The sequence below is a fragment of the Rattus norvegicus genome, chromosome 10 (genome assembly GCF_036323735.1).
Source record: "Rattus norvegicus strain BN/NHsdMcwi chromosome 10, GRCr8, whole genome shotgun sequence".
NCBI classification, from domain to species: Eukaryota; Metazoa; Chordata; class Mammalia; order Rodentia; family Muridae; genus Rattus; species Rattus norvegicus.
Window position 1 is genome coordinate 58,517,501 of NC_086028.1, and position 18,725 is coordinate 58,536,225.

General features: G+C 40.8%; 2 protein-coding genes across 2 annotated transcripts; both read right to left on the reverse strand.

The window, feature by feature from the left end:
• Positions 1-6,052: 6,052 nt before the first annotated feature.
• On the reverse strand, positions 6,053-6,997 carry Olr1469 (olfactory receptor Olr1469). Its single transcript, NM_212527.1, is given in 1 exon segment — positions 6,053-6,997. A coding segment is annotated over 1 exon segment (945 nt).
• Positions 6,998-17,228: 10,231 nt separating this feature from the next.
• Or1e16d (olfactory receptor family 1 subfamily E member 16D) lies at positions 17,229-18,173 on the reverse strand. The gene has a single exon (NM_001000723.1). The coding sequence runs from the start codon at positions 18,171-18,173 to the stop codon at positions 17,229-17,231; it is 945 nt and encodes a 314-aa protein (NP_001000723.1).
• Positions 18,174-18,725: the final 552 nt, after the last annotated feature.

Genomic DNA, 18,725 nt, shown 5'->3' on the forward strand with positions numbered 1-18,725 from the left:
AGCTCTGGGGACAGTATGTACAATGAAGCTTCCAATTAGTCTCCAATATCTTTGCCAATTCCTGTCTTACCTTAGAAACAAAAGCAGGACCGTTGTCCGATCCAATTACCTTGGGCATTCCAAACCTTGGGGAAATTTCTTCTAATATCTTTTTGGCAATCACAGTAGCTGTTTCCTGCTTGGTGGGGAAAGCCTCAACCCATCTAGAGAAAGAATCTACAAATACTAGGAAATATTTGTAACCATATTTTCCTGACTTAACTTCTGTGAAAATGACCTCCCAATATACTCCAGGTCATTCTCCTCTAGGTCTCTTGCCCTGTTTGCTCTTGGCTGCATAAGTATTTACTTGCTGACATACCTTACACTGTTCTACTGTCTCTCTGGCTAAAAACCTAAGGTCCATTACATACACCTTGACTGCTTGGATGAACTTCTTATCCCTTAAATGAATCCATTTGTGAATTTAGCCAAGTGAGTTGTTTATTCTCTAGGGAGTATAGTTTTCCCCTTTTGTGTGTGCCATTGTCCTTCCTCTTCTAAGCAATTTGGGCCTTTTCTTCCATTGTATATTCTAAGTGAGGCCATCTCTTAGTCCAATCCTGGTTCCCAGCGGGTGCCTCTTGCAGGCCCATAACTGTGATAGGCTCCTGCATAGCCACTTCTCGAGCCACTTGATCTACCTAGTTATTGCCCTGTGCCACTGAGTCTCTTCCCTTCTGATGTCCTGGGCAATGAATACTACTCACAGTTGCTGGCTTCATCAGGGCATGCAAGAGATCCAAGATTTCTGTTTTTTATTTTATTCCCTCTGATGTGAGCAGTCCTCTCTCGGTATATAGCTCCAGGAACATGGGCTGTGGCAAAGGCATACCTGTTATCTGTGTAGATGTTAATTTTCTTGCTGGCCCCAAGTTCCAAGGGAAATTAGCTCTCCTTACTGCGCCAATATGCTGAAGGGTAGAGGTTCAGCCAGCCCATCTGACATTTGTGTCGTCCACCACGGCAGCACCCACTCATCTCTGATCTTCATGAAGAAAACTGCTCCTGTCTGTAAACCAGGTAGCCTCAGCTTCTGGAAGGGGTTGGTTTGAGAGGTTGTTCCTCTACCCATGGGCTTCTGTCATTATTTGACACTTGTGCTGTGGTGGCTCTAGGTCAGGATTGGGCAGCAAGATGGCAGGGTTGAGCCCACCTGGTGGAGAATCTAGTCCATGTCAGCCGATAGGTGGTCCCATCCTCTGGGTCTTTCCATTCAAAGGTGAAGTACTCTTAACTTTGGGGTGCCAAGGTCAGGCAGAAGAAAGCATCTTTCAAGTCTAAAACTGTGTACCAATTTCTGGAAGGTGACAAAGAACTCAACGGAGTGTAGGGGTTAGGCACAATAGGGTGGATGTCAGCCACTCTACCACAGTTTATCTCTTTTAGGTCCTGGACTGAGCAATAATTGTTAGTGCCTGGTTTCTTAACTGTCAGGAGTGGTGTGTTCCAGGCCAAATGTAACCCCCTATGCTGGAAGAGCTGGGGGATGTGTGGCTTAATTCTTCCTCATGCCTCCCCGGACATTGGGTACTGGCACACCAAGGCAGAATCAGCCTGGGTCTTAAGTTCCACTATGTTCCACAGCCTGCAGATACGCATGACCTAGCCCAGCCATTTCAGCCCAAGTAAGAGGAAACCTTTCTAGCCACCAAGCAATACCTTCTGTCTTTTGGGTGTTTGTCTCAAACAATATGTATTTGTTCTCCAGCCTAATGCTAAAGACCTGGACAGGTTCTTCAGCAGGCCCCCTCAATTGAGGACCCTCAGGAAGGAAGTAGCTTTGAGCCCCCATCTTGGATAACAAATCTCTCCTGAGCAAGGGACAGGGGCAGTCATAAATGATTGGGATACCTGGCCCATGCCCTGGTCCACAATTTTTCAGGTAGTCCATGAATATTGTTTATTCCCAGTGGCCTCTTGGACTCATGAGTTTTTTGCTGGAAACTGGCCCATCAACTTGGAGGAGGACTGAGTGTTGGGCCCCAGGATTCACCAAGAATTGGATGAGTTTCCCTTCCACTTTCAAGGTTACCCTGGGTTCAGGGAAGGGAGTCTGAACCCTGTCTTCCGTAGTTGCTATCTTCCCTCAGGGTTAACACCTTCAACATCTGGGGGGAGGTGCTTTTTCCAAGGCCTGGGATTTCCTGCCCCTGGCTTCTATTTGTTGGGAAACTCTCAGGCCCAGTGGCCTCTCTCCTCACAATATGCACACTGGTCCTTTTCAAGGGGGTTTTCTGTCTCTCTTTGGTTGGAGTCTTTGCTCTATGCTTTCCCTAACTATTGTAGCCAAGATTCTCTAAAAATTCCTTTTCTGTCACTTCTCTTTTTTCATCTCTCTTTCATCATCTTCCTCTTTCTCTGCTCCTTCTCTGTCTCCCTGTTATGGTAGACTTTCTCAGCAACCTGTACTAAATCCCTCAACAACTTATCCTGTAGTCCCTCTGCCTCTGAAGCTTTTTCCTGATATCCCTACATAGATCTTTTATAGCCAGGTCTATAAAAGCCATTGTCACAGTAGCTTTGTGCTCCTTGCTGCTGGGGTCATAGTGTGTATATTGGTGGAATGGCTTCATGAGACGTTCTAGAAAGGCTGAGGGTGACTCGTCTGGTCCATGCTTAACCTCATGTACTTTGGTTAAATTTGTGGGTCATCCTGCGACCCCCTTGAAATCTGCCAACAGAATCTGGTGGTAGACCTTCAGGTACTCCTTACTTCCTGCCATATTAAAGTCCCTGTCAGGTCTAGCCAGGGGATATCTGCTGTTGATGACAGCCTGGTCAATCGATGGTGCCCCCTTGTCTGAGGGGGGACATTCTTTATGGCTTCCTGCATTATCCTCTCTTGCTCTTTGGTAATAAAGGACACCCTCCTGATTTGTTGGATATCAGTACAAGTCAGGCAAAATGAAAGGTCAGTATTGCATAGCCTGATTGCAATCCTCATCTATGGGCCTGTAGGCTCAGAGGGGGAGGACCACTGTTACATTGGGTGAAGTGGCCCTTTTGTTTCTGGTCCCCATGGTCAGTCCTGGTTCTGAGGGCCCCTTCCCACCCTTCCCTTGTTGGGGCCAGAGGAGGGGGGTAAAGGGATGCTGGATGAGGGCTCAATGGAGATCCTTGAGGAGGGGCCATGGGAACTGGGACCATGGTAGAGCGATAAGAGGGTGGAGGATCCAACAGTATCAGATCCATTGTGGAAGGTCCTGGAGGATGTTGTTCTTTACAGACTCATTGGTCTCTACAGGGTTATTCTCCTTCATGGCTAAGACCTGTGAGAGTCTTAGAGACAAAAAAGCTTTTATCCAAGAAGGATGGGGGTGTGTCCTCCACTAGATCCTTTCAGGTAACTACATAGGGCCCTTGGTCTGGGTGCCTGAGGGATCCTGGTCTAAGGGGTCTTTCCTTTACTGCTTTGATCAATTGAAAATCAAGGGTCCCTCCGGGTGGCCACCCTATTCTGAAAGTGGGCCATTCAAAGGAGCAGAGAGTAACTAATCTGCCCTTCTTTACTACTACTGACAAGTTTTCTCCTCTTTCCCCAACTTCTGTCTAGTGGCTAACTAGGATGTTTAATGGGGTTAGATTCAGTTTGTCCCATGTCCAAAAATAATGTCAGTTGAAGTCCAAGTCCAAAAAAACAGAGAAAGACAATCAAGACACAGACAATTCACCCCTGCCATAGGCACAGAACAAGATTTTGTCGGCTCCTGCTGATACTGAAGTCCAAAAGCAAAGAGAAAGACAATCAACACACGGACAATTCACCACTGCCATGGGCGCAGACACCAGGTAATCGGGTAACTCAGTCAGGCTTACACTGATGTAGAGTCCAACAGGTGACTCAGCCAGCTTACGCTGGTATCGAGTCTAACAGGTTCCAAAAGGAGCAGAGTCCTCCCAACTCCCTTAAGTGGGGGTGGGCTGAAGCATCCTCCAGACTCACCAAGTCATGACCTTAAGGCACGTCTGCCAGCCACAACTTGACTGCACCAGACCAGAGGCTCTCTAAGCTTTACAGACACTCATGAGCAAACCAAAAGCAAGACAGAAAACATGGATACAGATAACACAGATATAGACAAATGTGGTACCTGACATCAAGCTCAAGCTGTTCCTCCGACTACCATTCCTTGCGACCACATAGTGGGTCAGGCTTCCTGGCCAACGCACCAAATGTAAGGCTCGAAGTGAGTCTTAACTACTGGGAGACGCCCCAAGTGAGACACAAACATGGAGTTTGATGCAAACGCAAGAGGTTCATTTTTCCAGCTTTTTGGGGCCAACCCTCAATCAGCCCCTCATGGTGAGTGACTAGAAGGTGACCAATATTTCTTTTTATAATAGAACTGTTATGAAGCCCTTCCTGATATCAAAACTGCAATGAAAACTCTGCCAGTCTTCCAGTTAATTTCTGAGTTAGAAAGCAAGCATTTACAACTTAGAGTACATGAGAGCAAGATTAGGAGAAGAGAGCAGAGAGAACATTTTTGGAGATCTTTTCTTTTTCTTCTTTAATCCTTTGTACAGTCCAGACTTCATCCTCCTCCCAGTCTATACCCCCTGACCACACCCCTTCCCATGTATCCTCCCTCCCCCATCTCCAAGAAGGATGTCTCCCTACCACCAGACCTCCCTACTTCCTGGGGCCCCAAGTCTCTCGAGGGTTAGGTGCATCTTCTCTCACTGAGGCCAGACCAGGTATTCCTCTGCTGTATGTGTAGGGGGCCTCATATCAGCTGGTGTATGCTGCCTGGTTGGTGGCTCAGTGTCTGAGAGATCCCGGAGGTCCATATTAGTTGAGGTTGCTAATCTTCTTATGGGGTCACCCTCCTCAGCTTCTTCCAGGTTTTCCCTAATTCAACCACGGGTGTCAGCAGCTTCTGTCCATTGGTTGGGTGTAAATATCTGCATCTGACTCTTTCAGCTGCTTGTTGGGCCTTTTGGAGGGAAGTCATGATTGGCCCCTGTTTGGAACACATCATAGCATCAGTAATAGTGTCAGGCCTTGGGGCCTCCCCTTGAGCTGGATCCCAATTTGGGACTGTCGCTGAACCTCCTTTCTTTCAGGCTTTTCTCCATTTTTGTTCATGCAATTTTTTCAGACAGGATCAATTCTTAGAAAACTTTTTAGATATAGAACTTAGAAGTAAAGATTAAAACCACTTTTCACAATATCCATATGTTTATTTGGACATTTATACATTTTTTTAGTTTAAAATGACATGTACAAAGTTAAAACAACACATGTTGGGCATGACACTTTTAGGAGAAATATAGAAAATGCATAAACTTGTATATACATTATGCTTTTAATAAAATTATTTACTGTTAAGATCAACCCAAAACAAACAAAACCTCCCACTTTTCTAAGTGTCCCTTTTTCTTCCTGTGACTTCAACTAGCAGTCTGGGAGTTAGAGCCACACAGTTCCTGCAGACTTAGAACAATGTCTACTTTTCTTAATTCCCCACTGTTTTACTATGAGCTGTTAAATGCCAGAGGCTGCAGTTTTCTGGTCTCAGAGGAACTCAGACAAATGGGTCAGCTACTGCAGCAAAATGACTTAGACATAGATAGGTAAACATTTTCTTATTAAACAGCAATCCTAAGTATCTCAGAAGACCAAGCCTTGCACCCCACTGATGCTCTTCCCCCTTCGCTACCTTCAAGAGAGTCAGAAAGAAGAACCTTTGGCTCCAAGCAGATAGAGATAGATAAAAAGCAGAAGTTTGAACAAATGCTAAAATCTGAAAATAAGTTCATATCAGAAGGAGCAAGAGTCTAGCATTGTAATACATCTACACTATAATTTTCCAGGAACAAAGACAGGCAAGACAAAGAGAAAGGTAGATCAGGTCCCTTAGACCCAGTCTCCTTGTTAAACTACTTAACTTCTTAATATAGTGGACCATTAGTATAGCTTGTGGGCTTTCATGGTGAAAAATTCTACAAAATATTCACATTAGTATGTTTATAGAATGAAATTATGTTAAAATTTCAATTTTTATCATTATAGGTTTAGTTGAATTTTTCTTTTGCAAAAGATTCTTTCCATTGCTCCCTTTATATCTCTATTCCTCAGGCTGTAGATAAAGGGGTTCAGCATGGGAGTCACCACTGTGTACATCAAAGACATGACAGTCTCCTTCACAGTAGAATTATTACTGGAAGGACATAAATAGAGACCAATGACTGTCCCATAGAACAGTGACACTACAGACAGGTGAGATCCACATGTGGAAAAGGCTTTGTAGATACCTTGAGAAGAAGGGACCTTGAGAATGGAAGACACAATTCTTACATAGGACATGATAATGAGGGCAAATGGAAGGACAAGAAAGAGGCTGACCACAATAAATATCACAACCTCATTAACACGGGTGTCAGAGCAGGCCAGCTTCAGCAGAGCAGACATGTCACAGAAAAAGTGGGGGATCACATTGTCCTCACAGAATGACAATCTGGCCATGAGCAGGGTGTGCAGCATGGCATGGAAGGTAGTCAGCACCCAGGACAGCACCACCAGACTCACACAGAGCTTGGGGCTCATGATGCTCATGTAATGAAGGGGGAAGCAGATGGCCACATAGCGGTCATAGGCCATGGCCACAAGCAGGAAGTTCCCGAGGTCTCCAAAAAACAGAAAGAAGTATATTTGTGACAGGCAGCCTGCATAGGGGATGGATGGAACTTGGCTCTGCATGTTCTGCAACAACTTGGGCATCGTAACAGAGGAAAAGCAGAGGTCAGAGAAGGACAAGTTGCTGAGAAACAAGTACATGGGTGTGTGGAGATGGGAATCCAGTAGAATGAGGATGATGATGATGAGGTTCCCTAGAACAGTGGTGAGGTACATGGACAGGAACAGGGCGTAGAACACGTGCTGGTGCTCTGGGGGGATGGGCAGGCCCAGGAGAAGGAACTGGGAGATGACAGTTTGGTTCCTTTCTGTCATGGTGTCTATGGTACCTTTAAGAGAAAAATCTATCAGTTTTTTTTTACAACTTTTTTTTTATTAACTTGAGTATTTCTTATTTACATTTCGAGTGTTATTCCCTTTCCCAGTTTATGGGCCAGCATCCCCCTAACCCCTCCCCCTCCCCTTCTTTATGGGTGTTCCCCTCTCCATCCTCCCCCCATTGCCGCCCTCCCCCCAACAATCACTTTCACTGGGGGTTCAGTCTTAGCAGGACCCAGGGCTTCCCCTTCCACTGGTGCTCTTACTAGGATATTCAATGCTATCTATGAGGTCAGAGTCCAGGGTCAGTCCATGTATAGTCTTTAGGTAGTGGCTTAGTCCCTGGAAGCTCTGGTTGCTTGGCATTGTTGTACATATGGGGTCTCGAGCCCCTTCAAGCTCTTCCAGTTCTTTCTCTGATTCCTTCAACGGGGGTCCTGTTCTCAGTTCAGTGGTTTGCTGCTGGCATTCGCCTCTGTATTTGCTGTATTCTGGCTGTGCCTCTCAGGAGAAATCTACATCCGGCTCCTGTCTGCCTGCACTTCTTTGCTTCATCCATCTTGTCTAATTAGGTGGCTGTATATGTATGGGCCACATGTGGGGCAATATATCAGTTTTTAAAATAAACGTGATCATGTATTCTTGTTAATCATCTGTTATGCGGTCAACAATATTAATTCCTCAATCATCACAGTAATTACATATGTATTCCAAATGTTTATTGATTCTATAATACTGATGATTGAATATTTCATTTTTCTATTATGCTGCAGTGCTCATTACCCCATAAACATTTTGTATATTTGTTTCTGAGACACAGTTCAACATTATTTTCCTCTTACCTGTCCCGATTTTTTACTATTATTTTATGAATATTAAACAACAGTAGTTAACTTTTTCTTCTATTAGTATCTCACATGGCCATGGTCTGAGAGATGTTTTCTGAGCCAAATACTCTCAAAATTCTATGTATAAGCTCATTGCCAATGACAATAGTCTTTTCCCTGTAGATTCTGCTTTGCATTGCTAACTATCTTATCTGAAGTTCAAGAGATTTCAAATACATCTTAATGGTGTTGCTTAGCTCACTCAAGACCTCCTATCCCCACTGCTTTTATAGTTGAGCAAAAGGAATTCCAAATAACATCAGAAACATGAATTTTAGCGAATTCACTTGTTTGTTGTACCTTCAGTCTAGGACATCTGATAGGTTTTCCTGTGTGTTCACTTGCTGTTCCTTCATATCTTACCAAAAGTCCATATTCCCAGAGCAATGTGGCATCTTCTGTCTCCTGGAATATCAAAGCAAATGTTTCCTTTATGTCAATGTCTGTCCTGGCAAACCCCGTTTCAACATGTTTTATCCATACAGTTGTGTTCTGAGATGATAATTTGAATTTTTCATGATTATTGCTTCACGGGGATTATCATTACTCTTAAGAAAAAGGCATACATTTTAGCATGTACACAGCCTCACATTTTTATTTTACTGTGCAGTAAAGCCTTTGTTGGAAGTCATAGTATTTTATCTCCAGTTTTCAAAACTTTCCAGTTCTCATTACTATCATTCTCTGTAGTCTGTGATTTCTTCACCCAGTGTATCCTTCATGATTTAATGTTTATGATTTAATGTTTCATCTAATGTTAAAGACATAAAACTTTTATTTCAAGTAGAATTAATACTCTTTTAAAATATTTTCAGGATATAGACTTACTACATAACAGTTTACTGTGAAAAACCTGAAATTTTGTAATGAGCTTCAGACAAAAATTTTATATGCACAAAAATTATATGGGTAGGTCAGATGTATGATTTTTCTGTGATGTTGGTGACTAAGAATAACATTTTTATGCTTCAATTTTGAATGTCATTGAGATTAATGTAGGAAAATGAATGTGATGATTATTTTTATAAATTATTGAAAATATAAAACGAAGGATGTACTTGTTTCAAAATACCTGGGGCCTTCTCTTCTACAATTACCCAATGTTGTCTAGCTCATTAGATACTTGAAAATACTGATTTTGAGATATGTAAATTTTAATGTTTCTCTAAAGTTTCATTTCAACATTGTCAATAATTTAGTCAGCGTATTTGAATAAAGAAGATTACTGTTCATGCTGTAATGAGACTCATATTGAAGGATATTAGAAGAAAGTGCACTCTTCTGAAGAATTTTGCTTCCAGACTGGACTAAAAACTCCAACCTCTAATATTTTCAGGGACTCCACTGTGCTGACTGGCCCTGAAGATACTGGGTTGATCCAATCAAGAACACACTCCCCCTATTATATTTCTTCTGGGAAACCTTTTTGAATAATACTCAAGATGTCTCTTTTCTGACAAAGGGAGCAGAGGAGGATTCTTACGAGATGTGGGAGGGCTGGAAATGTAGCTCGATGGTATGGCACTTGCCTAGCATGTCCCAAGTATAGCATTTGACAGCTAGCATCAAGCAGAGAAAGAGAAACATTGCCCCCAAAAAGCAAATGAAAATTGGAGTGAGGAAGAGAAGGACTGAGGAAGAGAGGGAAAGAAAGAGCGAGAGACAGTGAGAGACAAAGAGAGAAACAGAGACTATATGAGACCAATCAAATGCTTCATTCTGTTGGTAATGTTTATGATGTTCACTGTTTGTATATCTGAGTATTATCAAATGAAGATATATGTAGGAAAATCACACAGTTTCTGAAGTTCTTTTTGCTCTGTGAATGACTGGGACCCATATCTTACATAGGATGATGTAATCAGAAACCAGAGACCTAACCTGGACTTATTTCTACTGATGACCTCTAATGACTTCCTATCTGTTTCAGCTGTCAAATATACAAGTTTGATCTGGAAAGCGAGAATTTCTCATGAAGTGTTTCTAACATTAAGTATGCAGGAAGCCCTTCAAACAATAGTATAAACATGAAAGGAAGAGCACCAGAGATTTTGAGACAAGTACATGTTTTTTTTAATATTTACAATGATATATAAAATAAATTAATCCTATTTGTTTTCCCACATCAACTTCAATGTCACTCTCTGAGCTAAAATGTAAGGAAATAATTTTTACTCACCAATATTATAGGACACTGCACTTCTGACCCATTCAGATATTTTCATAAGTCTAAAATCTCTTGTCTGAAATTGCACACAGACCAGATTATGCCTCTGTAGTTCAGATTCTACATGACAAATGCACACACAGATGATGCCAGTAGCATGGTCAGTGGATTATATTAAAGAACAATTGCATCTATTACTACTAAGCATAAAGGTTTAGCTTTGTCAGATAAATTATGATCTTGGATCTTTCAACTTGTCTATAGTTTACTAAATCTTCATAGGTGTAGGCATATTAAAGAAGAATTAAGGACCACAGAAAGTATATTAAATTTGACTTAAGAACCTGCAGGCTGGGCACAGAATTATACAACTGTAATTCCAGCTGAGGATCACAGTAGCTGAAGGCATAAGAACACTTTGAATTCAAAGTACCCTTAGGCAACAAAGTGAGTCCCATCCTCGAAAACCCAAACAATTTTGTTGCAATCATATGATCTTTGAGAACATTGCATAAGAAGTAATTGTAAAGAAGTCTGTCATTATTAGTTATAATTGGTGCTCACTATATATGGTGTCCATGAAACAAAATCCTTCGATAGTAGCAAAGTCTTCATGGGGAAGAAATAGCAATGAATAATTTTATGGTACCTGAAAATGTGTCCAGTGTGACATAAAACCAATACTCTCAGCCTGGAAGAACTTAAGGAGACAGATCACTTTACTCGGAGTGCAAGGGTAAAAGTTACTGCTCTTCTTTAGTCACTGTAGACACAGGTCCAAACACGTCCTACAACCATCCCTTAAGTATGCGCCTCTGTTTCTCTCATACCCTCTTCTACTCATCCCTGTGCCTAAGAGGCTCTGCATCCCAAAGGAGTCCAGTACCTCATTAAATGCAGTAATTACCAGGAACCTCTGTAGGACCAGTTTTCTCATTGTCTTACAGCGGTGACTGATTATCACCACCAATAGCATTACTGTACTTAGGGGAGGGTAGAGTTTGAAAGAAGCTAATGAATGGATTCTTACCCCTTTACTTTTTCATGTAGCTAAATCTGACTCTTTGTGGAATGGAGAAGGGGCCCAGAGAAAAGGAGTTTGTAAAATTCCTAGAGCAATCAGAGACAACACTCATGGATAGAAAATACATCAGAGACCAGCATTCATTCAAAAAGTCACAGTGACTTTTGAAGACATACAGTTTGGAAATGTTCCCAGGCTTTTATGAGGAATAGTCATGTTGCTAGGGTGAATCAGACTTCTGTGACCAACTTCCTCTGCCAAAATGTTAAACACAGAAATAAGACGAAAGAGAAACTTGTCCAGACCATGTTTAATTCTTATTCTAATTAATATATAAATGAAAAACCCATATTCCCACCTCATTTGGTTACTCATGTTTTATTCTTATCTCTTTAGGAAAACATCAGTAACATTACACCACCATCCCCCCTACCATTCTTTAGAGGCTTCACCTTATGCCCTAATGCCACATCTTATGGCCCTGTCTATGGTCCAGAAGCCATAGATTACTTATAGTTTCTTACTCCTGGACCAGTCCCATGTACAAGGCAGTCATCAGCTTAATGAACTTCTTTATGAAGTGACACACTGCAGACTTTCAATTGAGGGATTCAAAATTGTTTCTCATTGCATTTGTATTTGTTAGAGGTGATAGGGGCTGGAGAGGAGAGATGGCTCAGTGGTTAAGAGCACTGACTGCCCTTCCAGAGGTCCTGAGTTCAATTCCCAGCAACCACGTGGTGACTCACAACTATCTGATATGGGGTCTGATGCCCTCTTCTGCTGTGTCTGAGGGCAGCTACAGTGTACTCACATACATAAAATAAATAAATAAATCTTTAAAAAAAGAAGAGATGATAGTAATATTTATTTTTGGACACAGCAATATAATTTTGGAAAAACAATCTTACAGCACTTAAATTATCCCATCACAAATCTACATTTACAGGATTTTAAGCCTCTATCCCAAATCTCTTAGATCTCACACTTTCAACGAAGTAGAACAATGGAAAAAAATCAAGACAATAAATCCAATAGCTTTTCTGCATACCATCTGTCTTAGTTAAGGTTTTACTGCTACAAACAGACACCATGATCAAGGAAACTCTTATAAGGACAACATTTAATTGGGGCTGGCTTACAGGTTCAGAGGTTCAGTTCATTATCAAGGGGGGGACATGGCAGCATCCTAGCAGGCATGGTTCAGGAGGAGCTGAGAGTTCTACATCTTCCTCTGAGAGCTGCTAGCAGAATACTAGCTTCGAGACAGCTAGGATGGGGGTCTTAAAGACCACGCCCACAGTGATACACCTACCATAACAAGGTCACAGCTACTCTAATAGGGTCACACCTTTTAATAGTGCCCCTCCCTGGGTTGAGCATATACAAGCCGTCACCCCAACATTAAATTCATGGAGCAGAAAATTAGAAAATATCACTTGAACAGCTTCAAAAATTATGTACATTGTGAAAGATTTCAAAATGAGGAACTCGAAAATGAAGTTGCAAGGCTGGAGTAACCAACATCTATCTAATTGGACTTAAGTTCTGCTCAATAGGAAGTAATTAATACCTGGTACTGCAAAACTTAACCATCCATCTATGGCTGATGAAATCATGGATCCTAGAGAACTTATCCCTTCACTTTCCTAAACTAGTATAATTTCTAACTTCATTAAAAAAATACATGTCCTTATACTTACAGATAAGTGTAGCTGAGGAACCTTATCAAAGAAATTTCAAAAATGCAACAGACAGAGAATATTATAGAAATCTGTAACTTGTCAAAATATGGAGAACATGACCATAGTATACTCAAACCATTAAGATAAATCTACAACACAACTTCTGTACCTCAGAATCAGAAAGCAGTTTAGAAAAAGGGGTGGAAAGATGGTAAGAGTCAAAGGACCAGGGCATCTGCCATAGGATAGTGTTTTCCACGTGTGATAGAGATGATGTACTTATGAAATCTCAACAATGTTACCTAAATAAGACGAACAAAATGACAGCACTAGCTGATGAGCTAATATGAATGGGGGGACAGATCTCATAAGGTCCCACATCAGATAAAAAGCTATAGGCAACTAATGGCTGCTGAGAGAGGAAGGATCATTCTTTGCCAGGTATGAACCCCTGATAAGTTCATTATTCAATCCAAAGTTGTCCGCCTTAAACATATACATGTTTGAGCAATTCTAAATGGACCCAGCAGTATGTATACATCTATCTGTCTGTCTTTCTATATCTATCTGTATATCTGTCTGTGTATATACATATATACATACAATATAGAGGAGGTTATGAATTTGAGAGGGAATTAGATAAAGTAGGAAAAATTGGAAAGGGAGAAGAAAGACTAAAAGTATGTAAAATTTTATTAATATATGAAAATTTCACAAAATATTTTAATCAAAATTAGTAAAAATAAATATTTTAACAAGTGAAGAAATCAAGATACAATAAAATAAACAATGCATGTTTTTTCATTTGTAGATCTTACATTTAACATTTTTATTTCATTATAGCTATCCATTTATCTATAATCTATCTATCTATCTATCTATCTATCTATCTATCTATCTATCTATCTATCTACTTATCATCTATCTATCAATCTATCTGACCCTAACCTTTGAAACTGCTATAGGAAATTAAATAAAACACTTCAAGGTATAACTAAACACAGGCTGGGACTATCTGAAAAGAACTCCCACAGTGCAGGAGATAATTGCAAGAATTGACAAATGTGATATGTGAAATTAGCTTCTTCACAACAAAAAATATCTGTGGAGTAAAGAGATAGTCTACAGAATGGGTGGACTTTTTCCAAGTACACATCATGCATATGTCACCATCTAGGCTATATAAATAACTGAAAGTAACCAAACAACACAAACCCCAAATAATCTGATAGACAAGTGGCTAATGAATGGATAGTCAAGTCTCAGCAGAAGAAACACAAAATTAAGAACAATTAGCTGAAAAGGTGTTTTTCTGAGTTTGGGTCACCTCACTCAGAATGATTGTGTCAAACTTTGTGCATTTATCTGCAAGTTTCATGATTTTTTTCTTAACAGCTGAATAATATTCCACTATGTAAATGTACCACATCAGTTGATGGACATCTAGGATGTTTCCATTTCCTGGCTATTGTACATCGAGTAACAATAAACATGGGAGAGCAAGTATCTTTGTGTTAGGATAAAGAGTTCTTTAGAAATATGCCCAAGAAAGATACAAATGGATAGTATACATTATTATTCTATTTTATTATCACTTTTTATTGATTCTTTGTGACTTTCACATTATATACCACAACCCTACTCACTCCTCATCCCTTTGTATCTACCCGCTGCCCCTGCAACTTCTTTCCCCAAAAGAATAAAAAAAAGAAATTAAAACAAAACAAACACCATTCTGTGGAAATTGTAGTTTGTCACACAGTATACCCTTTTGATTACACACCTTTGCTTTCAAGTGTTCATTGGAATGACTTATTGGTCTGGTTTGAGGCCTTTGGCTTCTACTACACTATCAATACTGGATCCTACATAGACTTACTCCTTTTGGATATCCTGTTGTTGGCCCTGTATCATGGAGATTCTCCAGCCTTGGATCTGAAGGGCCAGCCCCTTCATCTTCATGTGCTCTCGCAGTTCAAAGATGGGGTCGATATTAGGGTGGGCCAACTCAAAGCTCTGTATCTGAGCTGTCTTGTAGCTGAGGTGGTCAGTCCACAAACTGTTGCATTCACACCATCAGGGTGAGCTTTCCATCACTGTTCCAGCTAGCACAAGCAATGCCACAACAAGCAAAGGGCAGAAACAGCTTTCCAGATCTCATGCTTTTGGGGCCAGCTCACTGGTGCCCAAGCCAGAAGTGCCAGCTCTACTGTGCTACCCATGTGAGGTGCATGGCCTTTCTTTCATAAGTTCTGCAGCCAGTGAGGGGCAGAGCCAGCCCTCCTACTCTCAGGACCTTGGGGTCAGCTCTCCAGTTGAAGGTAGTGAGGAGTGAGGGAGGTTATCATTCCTTAGCCTATACCACCTGTGGCAATGGGATGACAGGACAAGCTCTCTAGAGCCATGTGCTCAGAGATTGTGCTTCTACCAGCAGACCCAGTTCTACTGGATGGCATGGTGCAGGGCCTGTTGTAGGGCCTTTTCTTCTGAGTGCTGCAGCCACTGAGGGGTGGGAGTAGTTTTTCAGAATGCTGAAGGCAGTGAGGTTGGGGTCAACTCTGCATAATGTTTCAGCATCACCATTCAGGTGGCAACACAGATCAGGGATTTTCAAAATGGCTTTTGTTGGTAATATGAACCACAAACATTGATACAGACCTACTGCTGCTACGTGGCTATAGACCTAGACATGGCCCTCAGTGGCAGTGCAGGCTGGAGCTTCACTATGGCATCAGGTGACAGGGCAGGCTATTCATCTCAGGCTATTTCTCTCCACTCTCAAGTATTCAGTTCCTTCTCTCTTCATAGTGCTCAATTCATTCAGATTTTCTTTTTCTCCCATCTCTCCACCACATATTTGTACATTGTAGTGGCTCCTGCTGCAGAGAGGTCCACAAAATGGGCATGCCTTTGGGCATCCTCTGCCTATCCTTACTGCATGGTATGGTGGTGGTGGCCCTCTCCTATCATTATTTCATTAGTATTAAATTGTTTTATTTTAAAATTTTATTAAAAAGTAAATACATCACTTTCCCCTTTCTTTCCCTCCCTCCAATCCACTCTCAAAGCAGTAGCCTCTTTTTCTTTTTATTGTTATCTGTCTGTCTGTCTGTCTGTCTCTTATCTATCTGCTTATTATATACTTGTCTGTCTGTCTATCAATCAAAACTATATAAGCACAACTTGATGAGCTCATGTTTGTTATTTGGATAGATATGATTTCAAGGCTAACTGCTTTGTATTGGGTAATCAACCAGGGGGTTAATCCCTGGGAGTACTTAACTCTCTTTTTCTTAGTAATCATTAGTTGCCTATAGTTTTTCGTCTGGTGTTGAGACCCTGTGAGATTTTTTGCTCACTTCTGTATTAGCATGTCTATTGATATTGTCATTGTTCAGGCCTTGTTAAAGTGGACATTTCTAAGAAAGGCAGTCACACAGTAGACTTCCTGGTATTCCGATTTTTGTAATCTTTCCATTCCTTCTCCTGTGATATTACCTGGACATAGAATGCAGTAGCTATGCTGTTGATGTAGCCATCGAGGCAGGACTCCTCACATATATTGATCTTTGTATTGTGTGCAGTTGTGGCTCTCTTTAATGGTCACTATAAATTATTTTTTTAGATAATTTTCTGATAATCTTACACATGTACACAACAACTCTCACCTCTTCCCTATGATTTCTGTCATATCTCTCCTCTCCACAGATTGCTTTTCACATTTATGACTATTCATTTTGTTTTGTGACCTATTGAGATTATCTAGTCTATCTGTTGGACCCTGGTGAGATCAGCTATAAGTACACTACTACAGATGGTGGTTATCCGTTCCCAGAGTCTGTGAACAATTAATAGTTAAAAAAACTGGTGGGGCCCCATGAACCCTCTATCTTTATCTTTGCCCCTTTTAAAAAATACTCATTTTTGAGAATTTTATAAGCTTATAGATATCACTGAGAACAGACAACAAACATCTATGCTAGAAAACAACACAAATGATGAACACATAGTCTAGGGAATTAAGTGATGCAATTATTTAATGACAAATTGTAGAAAGAGCATGTATAAGACTGGAAAAAGGCTGGCAAGCTGAGTTACTTGGATATTATTAAATATTGATCTGAGATTATAAAGTACAGTTTTATAAGCACACAGTCAAACAGACATTTGGACAAAATGATAAAATGGAGTAAATTAAAATAGAAAACCATGGGGATTAGAGATGTGACTTTAATTCTATGCTAGTGTTTTCAAGACCACCTGGACAAGTAACATGTGCATATTCAGATCCCCCAAACTTACTTCCCAAATTCAACTCCTCATATAAACTTCTAATTTGTGTGTTGAAAAGTTATGTTGTGGGACCTTTAAACAGAGGGATCCATGATGAGGAAAAATTCTGTGACAACAGCACAATATTAACATTTTTCTGCAAGAAATTATATGAAGATCTGAAGTATTACCATCATAGAAAGGAGGGAATTTGCTTTTTGCACATTATTTTTTCTAATGCATCTTTTATGTCTCTGTTTCTTAGGCTGTAGATGAAGGGGTTCAGCATGGGTGTCACCATTGTGTACATCAAAGACATGACAGTCTCCTTCACAGTGGAGTTATTAGCTGAAGGACATAAGTAGAGACCAATGACTGTCCCATAGAACAGTGACACCACAGACAGGTGGGAGCCACAGGTGGAGAAGGCTTTATGGATGCTTTGAGAAGAAGGGACCTTGAAGATGGAGGAAACAATTCTTGCATAAGAAACAATGATGAGAAGGAAAGGTAGTACAACTATAGGGCCCCCTAAGATAAATATTGCTAATTCATTATCATGGGTGTCAGAACAAGCCACTTTCAGCAGAGTAGACATATCACAGAAATAGTGAGGGATCACACTGTCCTCACAGAATGACAATCTGGCCATGAGCAGGGTGTGCAGCATGGCATGGAAGGTAGTCAGCACCCAGGACAGCACCACCAGACTCACACAGAGCTTGGGGCTCATGATGCTCATGTAATGAAGGGGGAAGCAGATGGCCACATAGCGGTCATAGGCCATGGCCACAAGCAGGAAGTTTCCAAGGTCTCCAAAAAACAGAAAGAAGTATATCTGTGCCAGGCACCCTGCATAGGGGATGGATGGAACTTGGCTCTGCATGTTCTGCAACAACTTGGGCATTGTGACAGAGGAAAAACAGAGGTCGGCAAAGGATAAATTGCTGAGAAACAAGTACATGGGTGTGTGGAGATGGGAGTCCAGTAGAATGAGGATGATGATGATGAGGTTCCCCAGGAGAGTGGTGAGGTACATGGCCAGGAACAGGGCATAGAACAGGTGTTGGTACTCTGGGGGAATGGGCAGGCCCAGAAGGAAGAACTGAGAGATGGCAGTTTGGTTTCTTCTAGTCATTTCTTTACACAAATGCCTTTTCAGGAAGAATAGCAGCATTTAACAATCCAAATGAAGGTGAATGTATTTCAAATTCATCAGACATTGAGATGATGTCACACATTTACGTCCTCTACAATAATATCATCAAAAGTAGTATACTGTTCAGATCAACATGCCTTTATCAATAATTATTAAGGCCTTTTAACTTCTTTTTAGCATATAGTTCACCAGGCAGTTCTTTCTGAAACATTTTTCTATTTAGTCTTGTCATGAAATTGAATTTTTTTCTTAGATTTACCTTGCTAGTCATCCTAGATGAATTGAATTGCCTGTGATTTATCATTTTCTCATTGTGTGATGGTTCTAAAGAAGTTTTCCATACTATCTATCTATCCATCTATCTAACATGTATATGTATATGTACAGCCACACATATGAACATATCTATTTCTTTAAGCTTTGCAGAATGCAAAGTTACTCTACTTGACCACTCTAAAACTTTGACACTAAGTGATCAAGTTCAGAGAGGTAATTTTGTATTTATTAAACACATAGTGTAAGAGTTTATGA

Coding starts and splice junctions, on each gene's coding strand:
- Or1e16d (NM_001000723.1), bottom strand. CDS start 18,173: ATGACTAGAAGAAACCAAACTGCCATCTCTCAGTTCTTCCTTCTGGGC.